This window comes from Nicotiana tabacum, chromosome 3, assembly GCF_000715075.1.
Source record: "Nicotiana tabacum cultivar K326 chromosome 3, ASM71507v2, whole genome shotgun sequence".
NCBI lineage: Eukaryota > Viridiplantae > Streptophyta > Magnoliopsida > Solanales > Solanaceae > Nicotiana > Nicotiana tabacum.
This window is the reverse complement of record NC_134082.1, coordinates 8,600,183-8,612,964: the sequence shown is the minus strand read 5'-3', so window position 1 is coordinate 8,612,964 and position 12,782 is coordinate 8,600,183. Positions and strand designations below refer to the sequence as shown.

Genomic DNA, 12,782 nt, shown 5'->3' with positions numbered 1-12,782 from the left:
GAACTGCACGAGTTATACTAGTAAGGCTGTAGCTATACGACTAGCTGGCCCATCTTATTTATTTTTTAAAATTGATATATTTTGCATTGCGACCTGTCTAATTGACTAATTCGACACGCTCTGTTGCTCCATATATAAAATTTATTAAAGAGAAAAACGCTTCTTATTATGATCGAACCGATCTTTTATTTTCAAATCTCGAACCGATCTTTTATTTTCAAAGCTCGAACCGAGGCCTCTAATTAATGGTGAATGGATGAATAACCGAGGCCTCTAATTAATGGTGAATGGATCTTATTCATCGCATCTAACAATCCTTTGTGATGCTCTATCTTATTCCTTGTTATCAATTTGCAGAATTTTTGTAGCCAATTATTCTACCAGACAACATGACATTCATTCAACTACCACCCTTTCTCTTTCTTAAAGGAAAATATATTAACTAAATTTTAATTTATGTGCACCGTCAATAAAAAAAAAATTGCTTCAATGTAACAGACTTGTGCTAGTAAGTTAGCTACTATTCACAGAGATATTACATATAATCTTTTACATTATCAGCACATAAGATATAAAACTCAAAAAAACAAATACACTCGCATCTCGAGTGCAATTTTATTTCCTCACAACAAAATTCTCAAACCACATTTAAAAAAAAAAAAAGAATTAGTAACTAACAGTATGGGTAAGTGATAACAACTTCCCTTTACACATCCTTCTTTTCCTTTAAAATTTATGTACAAATCACACACTAAGTTGTATAGTTTTCTTTTTGAATATCTTCTAAATCATGTATAACCAAAACAAAAATTTAAGCCAAAACCTCTGCTGGTTCTTGGCCTAGAATTATTGGCTTAATTTTATTCTTCCATAGCTCTTTATACATATCAATTTCTCCAACTTTTCTTCGAACCTCCACAACTACAAAACCATCCGTCACTCTGTAAATTTCCACGTTCATGATCAATTTACCTTTTTTCATCTCCATCACCCATTCTTTTTTCTTCTTCAACCTGATATTCTCCGTCTTCGCCATCTCCTCCACTCTCTCTATTACCGTCTCATCCGACTCTTCCACGATTAACCGTTCTGAATCCTCCAACGGATTGCATTCATCGTTTAACAATCCTGAGAGGTTTAATCCTAAAGAGAATGAGATAATATCAAAAGCATTCAAATAAGAACTCTTGTCTTCTCCCTCCTTAACCTCTTCTATTTCCTTGCTAGGCTCATCAGAGCTGGATGGACTCGTTAAATTTAAATTCTGAATATGTTTCTGAGGCTGACCATCTTCCTCGCAAAATTTAACGCGTTTCAAGCCCTTCTTGAACCAAGGATCTTTGATGATTTCTTCGATTGTTATTCTTGTTATAGGATTTGTATCAAGAAGTCGAGATAAAAATCGTTTTAAATCAGATGACATCCATTTAGGACACTTGAATTGTCCATTGCATATTTTTTGGTACATCCCCATGAGATTTGAATCATGGAATGGCAAATATCCAGCATTCAATACAAACAAGATGATTCCACATGTCCATATGTCTACCTGATGAAAATACAATAGCATATAATTAGAAAAAAAGGAATTTGAGACATAAAAACAACTTTCCCTAAAGAGATATTGCCCAGCCTAGTGCACAAAGTATCTCATTTTTGCATTAGAATTATCACAATATATGTGAATTACAGACTATTATCCAACATACCTTAGCTCCATCATATCCTTTCTTTGTTAGAATATCTGGTGCCACGTAAGAAGGGGTCCCACAAAGCGTGTGTAACAACCCGTCTTGTTGAACTTGTTCCGTTAACGCACTGAGTCCAAAATCGGACACTTTCAAATCGCCATTTTCATCAATCAATAAGTTTTCAGGTTTCAAATCACGGTGGTAGACGCCGCGTGAATGACAGTAACGGACGGCGGAGATGAGTTGCTGGAAAATTTTCCGACTTTTTTCCTCGCTGAATTTTCCATCCTTGGCGATTTTCGCGAACAATTCGCCGCCCTTGACGAATTCCATGACGAAGTAGATCTTCGTCTTGGTCGCCAATACTTCATCGAGTTTGACAATGTGCGGGTGTCGTAGACGCCGCATGATTGAGATCTCGCGCTTGATGTTGGACTTCAGCGCGGGATTGGTGTTAATTCTTGTCTTGTTGATGATTTTAATCGCCACGCTTCGGCCATCTTTGATGTCCCTAGCGTGGTACACTTTGGCGAATGCGCCACATCCGAGGAGTTTTCCTAACTCGTATTTGCCGAATAGGGTGGTTTCTGAAGAGGCAAAGGCCATTGTCGGCGCGTAATCGCCGAAGGAGCCAAGAAAATGTTCAATCTCGAAAATTAAGATGTCGAGATCGAACCAGATGAATTTTATTTACTAGTGATAATTGATGATGAGAATGGAGTAAAGGAGCGATAGAGCAATTTGGAGTTTGTTAGAGTTCTGTGAAAATGGCTTTCACATAAAAAGTTGGAGTCCCATAACTTTAGCCTTTCTGGCCACTATGTATATAAAGGTCGTTTTTATTTTCTTTACATTAAAAAAAGTATATATATAAATTGCAGAGTGTGAGAATGTCTATCCTCACACGTCATTATAACAACACTTTTTTTTTTTTTATGTTCTTAATTAATGTTGTGTTTTTATTTTTCCTAGTCAACAAATGGCAACACGGTGACAGTTTGTTTTTGGGATTGTTTTATGCGTGTCTACCACTTGTTTGAGTCAAAATATCATTGTTTTGGTTTAGTGCCTAGAGATAACTAAGAAGTTGTGGATCCAACTAATCAAGGGGAATTTCAAATGATTAATTGTTAAAACTCACATTTTTCTGTTTGAAGCTTATGGGAAATTAGGTTAAAGAAAGAGATTTTAGTGACGTGAAGGAGTGCAAATGTGCAATGACAACCATTAATTTTTAATTAGTACTCTATTGTTTTAACTTATGTATCTTATTTTCGTTTTAGTAAGTATATTTTAAAAGAATCTCTTTCTATATTTAGTAATTCTTTAACTTTAGCATTTCACATGACATATTAAGATTACAAAATTTTCTTATTTTTCTTAAATTTCATATCCAATTAAAAATAATCAGAGCGTATGGAATATAATTCCAATTTCGTATTGTTGATCATTGAAATTATTATACTTATTTTTTCAGCTATGCTAGCATAGATTGATCTTACCATGAATGTGTGCAATAGAAGTACAGTATTCAACTACAAGAGAATTCTAGGGTATGGCTAGTGGTTAATAAAGTGAAAGCTCATTGATCGTAGTTCAAATTTCAATAGTGATACTAAATACTAAGTGGTTTCTTCCTCCCTGCCTAAGACTCGATGTGCAAAATTATCTAATACATGTATTAATGAGATAACACTACTTGATAAAATAATCGAGATGTTTCTTTGACTCTGAAACCACCTTTATACACTACAAAAAATAGGATCATTCCGACCAAAAAAACCAACCGAACATGATCGATGGTTGATAAAAAACCACGCAACCGAATTGGGTGGGTCGAAAAACACTGGTCGATATTAAAACGAGTGAATCTCTCGGTAACCGAATACATAGCGACTTGGTCGATTTCCTTAAATTATATAATTGTAAAATGTATCATCCAGGATTTAATCGAGGTCTATACTGTGGCAGGGTACTATTTGTTAGAAAATAATAAACAAAAATGGCTTTGAGGCATGAAAATCGACTGTCCTTAAAGAGTTATCGCCTGTATACTAATTTAGGGAAATACAAAACGATTCTCTTCAGGATACAACAAAGCCTGAAATAATACTTGTGATTTTCTATACTACTTCGTTGGAAATTCTTGTGTATTTATCGGCAACTAACAGACCCTTTCAGAAAAGATGTCTTGTTTCAAAAACAGTCATATTCGGTTGGACCCTTTTCATAATAGACATAACTATTTGTTCGAATTTTGAATTTAAAATTCAAATAAATTTAATTTTTCTGTCACAAAATAAAATAATTAATTTTAGGATCCGACTCAGCCCGCGCCCAAAATTCAAGTCCAAGTCCAAGTCTTCGATTATAATATATAAATATATAGTGTACTTAATTGCACACACTTAAAAGTATGTGTCCTAAATCAAAGAAATAAAAGGGACAAGTGCTTAAAATGCTTCAAAATTGCCTGTGGGATCAAACCCCTTCCCAACTGGAATAACAAACTATCTTACACTATTCTACCACTAGATCTCACATGCTTGTTGGTCTAACACTTTATTTTTCGTATTAAACTCTTCAAGTGCATGTTTGCGCAAAAATAACCGACTCACTCGATAAGTTTACTGTCAGTTTTTAAATAAGTTGACTGAAGATTTGACCAAAAAAATATATCGACTCGGCAACTTTTTGAGTATAGTTTTTAATTTATTTTAAATAGAAAACCGACTGAGTCGATCAGTTTTCTAATAAATAATTTTTTTCGGTACACATTACCGGCAGATTGTCGAGACAATAAGTATTTGAATTTTGGCGCTACAAAAATCGACTGAAGTTGGTCGGTTTCGTCCAAACAAATTTAAAAAACTTCTTTTGCTAATTCCGTGCGACTTGGTCGATAGTCTTCGGTCCAGAAAGAGCTGTTTTTTTTAGTAGTGATCGAAAATATAATACATATATATAGTATAGGCTCTCCAACAGAGGAAGCAATGGAGGTCAAATGCCAATGGTCGGTGGTAGAATGACTATGGCAATGGCAATGGCAATGGCAATAACGTAAGGAGATCCTTGGTCGGCTGCGATGACTTAAAGATGGACTCAACTGTAGAGATGATGCATACTAATGCCATCATTTAAGTAATTAATTAACCAATCTTACATTCAATTTGCGGTGAAAAGGGTTTTTTGTTCAACCTTTGCTTTGTGTTCAAATTAATTAAGTTTTAAAAGGCTATTTTTTTTTTGCTTTGTTTATTGTGTTTACCTCGAAAATACGAGTAACAATTAAACTTGTTAATGATTTTAAAGATATGTGAGTTAGTCCAATACTAATTAATAATCAAGAAATCTAACGTATAACTTAAGGAAGTAAGTGAAATCAAACCAGTATGCAAGCCGGTCTCGACCTCGAGCTAAGGTGGCCTCGAGATAGGTGAAGAACAATAAAGTTATAATAGGGAAACTCTAAATAAGGTACATTTCTATTTACAGTAAGAAATCTTATTAGGACATCTGTCTAACCGCCTAGTACGGATTAGTACTAACTCGTACAAATCTATTCCGGAATTTACGCCATGATCTTGGGGGCGCGGCGAGAATCTTGCTCATTCTGTTACAAACTCATAACGACTCCATCTCGGGGTTGGTCATACTCGGTTTCGGTACTCATCGTGCACTTCGATCTTTGATCCTTATGTTCTGCCCTCGAACTCGAACCCGGTCCATACTCAGTTTATCCCTCAGTAAGAGCCCTTTGTTCCTCGAGGTGAGCCCTCGAGCCCATAAAATCGGGGTTACATGATTTTACCGTGTACAGATAGTCCCCGCGTTTTTTAGAGTAGAATGATAAGAAACGATTTGAACCTCAATTTTTCAGAGCCCTTGATGATGACGTCATTCTCGTGACATAGGTACTCGAAGTGATCGAAACGTCCCATCGGTTCGCTTCCCCAAAACATTAAATACTTCTCCAGTGGTGGTCGGCCACTAGCGTCGTTGAAGCGTCGCCGCCCACCTATAAATATAAGGTTTAATTTCAGAGAAAGCTTTACTCCAATCTTCAAACCACCTTTAAACTTCTTTTATATCTCCTTCTCTTCATCTCTTTTCTCTCATTATCCGCTACTCCCGTTCCTTTTAGTGCTAAAAAACATAAAACTCCGTCTATCTCCACATCTTTGGATCAATGGCGAAAACCTCTAAAACCATTCCTTAAAAAGAGAAAGCTACTTCCTCTTCTTCCCGGTCGGCCGGCGATAAAGCGCCGGCCCTTCACGAGATCACTCCCTGCCCTTGCGTTATAAAGAAAGACTTCAGAGTTGAAAATCCCCCCGCTATTCCTGGTCGATGCAAGCATGTATCGAGATATGTTTGCTTGATCACGGAGAAGCACATCAAAGCCATGAAGAAAGAGTATGGTTGGGGAGACGAGGTCATGGTATAGATTCCCGACCCCGAGGAGAGCACTACCCTCATGTGGAGGGGTTTCTAAGTGTTTACACTTACCCCTTCACACTGGGTCCCCTCGATCCGGTTGTGATTGACTTCTGTAAAAGATACCAAGTCACCCTCGGCCAGATCCATCCCTCCTTATAGCGTATAGTTAATATGCTTCGGTACTTCTCCGATAAGGCCGAGGGGCTAGAGTTCACCCTCAACCACCTCATTAGACTGTATCGGCCTCAGATTTTTCGAGGGTTGATCAAGCTCCAACATCGATCGATCAAGGCCTTCTTCACTAGCAATGATGACAATAAGGATCAGGGTTGGATGAGCTGGTTCGTGCGAGTGAGGACCTTGGACGTCATTCCCGTGGATAAAATGTTGTTCCCAGAGAAATGGAACCCCATTCGTAAGTGAAGTACTTTGCCTAGTGTATTCTTATATTCCATTTTTGCATTGTGTGATGTCTTTACCTTTTTTGCAGTGGTTGCTTGGATACCCCATGCGATCCACGACCTCGAAGATTGGGTCCGAAAATTATCCGCGACCTCTATGTATAATGAGCCCAAATGGCGTGATTTATTGAAAGGCAAATGAGAGGCCAAACACCATGGTAAGCCATTTCCCTAAGTTTTTGTTGCTTTAGTGAATATGTCACCTTACTTATGCCTGTTCTTAATTCATGTAGGTATTGGAGATGCCTCCGAAATAAGGCTAGCCCCGGTCGGGGAAGAGACCGAGTCCCCGATTCCCAAATTAGGGAAAGATAACAAGAGGAAAAGGGCTTCGAAACCTGAAGACCCCCAGGATAAGAGGGCCCCTAATCGAAGGCTAAGGAGGAAACTTATTCATGCGGACATAGATTCGGCCCACTAGTTTCTGGATGATGATGAAAATGATGGCGAACAATCGGGGCTGGTGACCCAAACTAGGAAACCAGTTGAGGCTACCAAACCCTCCGGATCGGAGACCTTGCCTCGTGATGAGGAAACTCCGAAGGAAGACTCGGGAAAGGCCCCCGAATCACCTGGGGTCGAGATTATTCCATTGGCTTCAACAAGTATGCCACAGGGGAAAGTACCGAGACCCTCGAGGCTGAATAAAGTGCCTCGAGTAACTTGCTCGAGGCCATGACCATAGGTCACTCTCCTTCTTTACCATCTTATTCTAATGAGGCAATAAATGAAGCCCGAGCTCTGTGAACGCTTGACCCGAGCAGAGCCCCTGGTGAAGAAGATCATTTCCAGGATTGCTTTACTGGGGTTGATGATGCCGCCAACCTCAACAACGCATCTACCCTCTTCGAAGAGGCTCATCGTCTTTTCTCCCAAGTAAGTATCAGCTCCCGCTGTTGTAACGTTTTCTTCTCCCCTTCTCTTGACTGATATTTTTTGTTTTTTGTGTAGGCCATTACCAAGTTCAGGGCCGAGCTGAGCTAATGTGAGGCCGAGCTCAAGAAGCCTTCGGATGAAGAGAAGGCCCTGAGGCTCCTTTGTAGCCAAAAGGAGGAGGAGCTCAAGGACCTTCGGGTTGATTTGGCCAAAGCTCATAAAAATGAGGCCGAGCTAGACAAGCATGTAACTGTGATTTTGAAAGAGTATGGTCTTCTTGGCCTTACTGTGGAGGCTAACACTTCAATGTCTCAGCTGCAGCAAAAATTGGAGATGACCGGGTAGCTTGGGGGCGAGGTCGATCAGGTTAAGGCTGACTGCAACCGATAGAAGAAGAATATGGATTGGCTTGCTGCCGATAAAGAGGCTACTCTAGCCCAACCAGCCTTGGCTGAGACCCAGCTCTGGGGTATTAAAGTGAAAAATCTGGCCCAGGCCAAGAAGATCGACGAGCTCGAGGCCAAACTCGTTGAAACCGAGGCTGAGGTTGCTGAAACTAGGGCTAAAGTGGAAAGGACGAAGGACATGACTGATAAAACCATCGCCGTGTACTTAAGAGATGCTGAGGCTGTTCAATTAGAGCTAAGGGAGGCCTCTGACTGGAAATAATAGAGTAATGATTTGGCTAAGTTCCAATCTCAGAGGGAGACCCTCGAAGAAATCTATGCCCGAGGTTTCGACCTCACTGAAGAGATATCCCAAGCAAGGGCGTTGGAAACCGATGCCAGGTTTCTTGTTTCTTCCAATGATGAAGATTCTGTTAGTGGTTCTGAGAGCGGAGGAAATGAGGATGGAGTCCCCAAGGAGGAGGTTCCCAAAGATGCGACCCCCAAAGATGCGTCTCTCGAGGATGCGGCTCCCAAAGTAGATTAGGCTCTTAGGATTTTGTTTTTTGTTTCTTCGCTTTTGTGTAAGGCCCCTCGTTGGCACTGTAAATAACCTTTATAAATACAAGGAATTCTCTTTCTTTCTGCTTCATCTCCGATTTGTATTGAATTCTGCTTCATCTTTATTTTGTGAAATTGTTTTGATGTTATAACTTCAATGATCAAGTGTGTATTGGCTTGGACTCAGAAAAGAACAAACCCTTAGATATTTTAGTGATCAATGGGCGATCCTTGAACTTATAATAGAATATCTCTTAAGTTTTTTCTATAACCTTCGAGTTGTGCTTAATTTGATGCGATCTCGGGATGATGGGAGAGCAGGGTCTCGAACTCTACATGTTTTAGCCCTTAGGCTCTTTTATATTGGCCCTTTGGCTCTTTAAGTTGGGCCAATTCGGCCTTTAAAATGGCTATAATTTTTCCCTCTTTTCGGCTAAAGACTTAGTGAAAATTTCTTTATGTCTTAGCATGTGTTTTTTTGTACCCGTTGGATTTTTCGATGGTTCAATCGATCAGAACCCGTTTGTGTTAATACCTCTTGAGGCTTTTCCGAAGGCTGATATTATCAAAGCCATCAAATTATTCGAGGGATAATTTTATTGAATCCCCCTTTTTTTATTTGCTTTGCTAATGGTAGCCTTATTTAACCGGTGTTTCAAAGTATTTGAAGGCCTTTAACTTATGGCGGAAGTCGGATGTCTCCAAGCCGCATTATTTCGGTCGTAGCCTTTTTATATGAACATAGTCTTTAATATGGCAATAGCCTTCGAGTGTGTCTCTTGGACTTGTTTCCCGATAACCTTTTGAATATGTCCAAAAGGTTAGTCCCCGAGTGTGATAGCCTTGGCCTTCGAATTGAGGGATTCCCCTTTGAGGTCTTATAAATTTGAGTTTAGATATTCGAATGTGTTGACTGTCAACAATAGTCCCCGAGTATTCGAGGTGTATTTGTGTTTTGGCCCTTGAGCCATTTTTCACAAAATCACAAGTATGGAGTTCGTATTGTAGCAAATTTCTTTGAGACACAAAATATTGTGATATAGAAGGAATTCTTCTTTGAATAATTGATACATACGTACATGTTTTGCTATCAGGGCTCGGCTATTCTATATGGACACGGTTCAACTGACCGTTTGGCCCATTACAAGGTTTTCCTATCGAGGCCCTCTTTAGCATGAAGTATTTTCCTCGAAAATATAAACTCCGAGGGTGATGTCCCCCAGTATTCGAGGTTGATTGAAAAGAAGCCTTGGATACTGTTGAATTCTCCTTAGGTAGCACATAGTTGTTGCCTCGTTAAAAACCTCGCCGGAAAAACCCATTTGGGATAAAACCTGATCTAAGGGAAAAAGAGTGCAACGCGTGCTTTAAAACCTAAGTTCTTCGGGTAGAAAGGTTCCCTCGACATCTTCGATCAAACACCTGCAGTGAGTTAGTTTTAGATACAAATGGAAAAGGGAGAATGTCTTACCTTAGCAGTAGTATTGTTTGAGTAGTGATACATTCCAATTATTTGGCAATTGTTCGCCTTCCATTGTGCCAATTTGGTAAGATCCTTTACCGATAACTCCCATGACTCAGTACGGTCCTTCCCAATTCGGGCCTAGTTTCCCTTTATTCGGGTCACAAGTATTGAGGGTGACTTTTCGTAGAACTAAGTCCCCGATTTCGAAATGTCGGAGGTTGGTCCTTCTATTATAATATCTTTCGATCCTTTACTTCTGTGTAGCCATCCGAACAAGCGTAGCTTCTCGTTTTTCATCTAATAGCTTGAGGCTAGTATTCATAGTCTCGTTATTTGATTCCTCTGATGCATGTCGAAATTTGGCTCTGGGTTCCCCGACCTCAACTGGAATCAAAGCCCCGGAGCCATATACTAGGGAGAACGGGGTTGCCCCCATGCTGGACTTCGATGTTGTTCTATATGCCCAAAGAACCTCGGGCAGAACTTCTCTCCATTTCCCTTTAGTGTCATTCAACCTTTTCTTCAAGTTTTGAATAATAGTCTAGTTTGTTAATTCGGCCTGCCCGTTTCTGGTCGGATGATATGGCATTGATAAAATCGTTTTTATTTTGTGTGCCTTGAGGAACTCCGTTACCTTGCTGCCGATGAATTGCTTGCTGTTGTCGCATACGATTTCGGCAGGTATCCTAAAATGACATACGATGTGGTCCCAGATGAAGTCGATAACCTCTTTTTCTCTAACCTTCTCAAAGGCCTATGCTTCTACCCATTTAGAAAAGTAGTCAGTCATAAACAAAATGAATTTAGCTATACTTGGGGTCATTGGTGGAGGGCCGAAGATATCCATTCCCCATTTTATGAAAGGCCACAGGGATAGGACTGAGTGAAGTTGCTCTCCAGGCTGATGAATCATTGGAGCAAATCTTTGACATTTATCACATTCTCTAACGAATTCCTTAGTGTCTTTTTCCATGCTATCCCAGTAATGCCCTGCTCTAATAATTTTACGGATCAAAGACTCGGCACCGGAGTGATTCCCACAAGTGCCCTCGTGGATTTCTCGTAGAACATAATCGGTATCTCCTAGCCCCAAAAATACCGCTAATGGTCCATCGAACGTCCTCTGTATAACGTTCCATCTTCATCCAATGCAAACCTAGCAACCTTGGTTCGTAGAGTCCTCAATTCCTTATGATCCGATGGAAACTTTCCACTTTTCAAATACTCGATATACTTATTCCTCCAATCCCAAGTCATACCATGACCCTCCTCGATCACATATCTTGATAATTGGACAACAGTCCTCGGGACAATGTCGTCTTCTTTGACCAATGGCACGTGATCTAGGGTGCACTCCTTGAAGCGGCGCAATGTCACATGTAACTTGTCCAAATATCTCTGCATTCTATCCTCTCGAACTTCGTAGCTTTTGTTTACTTGGTTCACCAACAACAGAGAGTCGCACTTGGCTTCGATGACTTCTGCCCCCAGGCTTTTAGCTAGCTCGAGACCTACAATTATGGTCTCATACTCGGCCTCATTGTTAGTTAACCTAGAAGTTTTGATGGATTGTCTGATAGTACTTCTTGTGGGTGGATTCAAAATAATGCTGAGCCCAAATATTTTCACATTCGAGGCACCGTCCGTGAAAAGGGTTCATACCCCCGATGTTGTACTTGATTTTAGTAGAAGTTCCTTTTCTACTTTGGGTACGAGGGTTGGTGTAAAAGCAGCCACGAAGTTAGCCAAGATTTGAGACTTGATGGCCCTCTAGGGTTGATATTCAATATTGTACACGCCAAGTTTGACTACCCATTTGGCCAATCGGCCTAATATCTCGGGCTTATGCAAAACATTTCGGAGAGGATATGTGGTTAACACACATATGGGGTGACACTAGAAATATGGCTTCAATTTCCTAGATGCGCTTATTAATGCAAGTGCCAATTTCTCTAGATGTGGGTATCTAGTTTAAGCATCTCCTAAGGTTCGACTTACATAATAAACGGGGAATTGCGTACCTTGCTCTTCTCGAACTAATACACCACTTACAGCCACTTCAGACACTACCAAGTACAAATACAGCTTCTCATTTATCTTCGGCGTATGAAGCAAAGATGGGCTCGATAAGTATCGCTTCAGTTCTTCCAATGTTTGTTGACATTTCAGGTTCCATGCAAAATCATTTTTCTTTTTGAGTAAGGAAAAGAACCTGTGGCTCCGATCTGATGACCTCAAAATGAATCGGCCCAAGGAGGCTATCCAACCTGTCAGCCTTTATACAACTTTCACGCTATCTACGATAGCGATATCTTTAATGGCCTTGATTTTGTTTGGGTTAATTTATATTCCTTGATTTGATACTATGAAGCCGAGGAACTTGACTGAACCGACCCCTAAGGAACATTTTTCTAGGTTAAGCTTCATGTTTTACTTCCTCAAGATTTTGAATGTTTCCTGCAAATGAGTTAAATGGTCCTCTGTACGCAGGGACTTAACCAACATATCATCAATGTAAACTTCGATTAATTTACCTATTTGTTCCTCGAACATTTTGTTAACTAGGCGTTGGTATGTAGCTCCTACATTTTTTTTAGCCCGAAGGGCATTACATTGTAACAGTATGTTCCAAACTTAGTGATAAACGAGGTCTTCTCTTGGTCCTCCGGGTTCATCTGAATTTGATTGTACCCGGAGTAGGCATCGAGAAAGGTAAGGATCTCGTGGCCGGCCGTGGCATCAATCGTATGCGATCGATGTTAGGCAATGGAAAAGAGTCTTTAGAGCATGCCTTGTTCAAATCCTTATAATCTACGCACATTTTTAGTTTGTTCCCCTTTTTTGGGACTACAACTACGTTGGCTAACCATTCGGGGTACTTTACCTCCCAAATAGACCCTAT

At 40.0% G+C, this 12,782-nt stretch overlaps 1 protein-coding gene across 1 annotated transcript; it reads right to left on the bottom strand.

Annotated features, from left to right (window-relative positions):
* Window positions 1-503: 503 nt before the first annotated feature.
* On the bottom strand, window positions 504-2,526 carry LOC107824639 (CBL-interacting serine/threonine-protein kinase 11-like). The gene is made up of 2 exons (XM_016651439.2): window positions 1,710-2,526; window positions 504-1,549 (listed from the first exon to the last, which is right to left on the bottom strand). Exons 1-2 carry the CDS (start codon window positions 2,295-2,297, stop codon window positions 812-814), a joined length of 1,326 nt encoding a protein of 441 aa, XP_016506925.1. The 5' UTR covers window positions 2,298-2,526; the 3' UTR covers window positions 504-811.
* Between the last annotated feature and the right edge of the window lie 10,256 nt (window positions 2,527-12,782).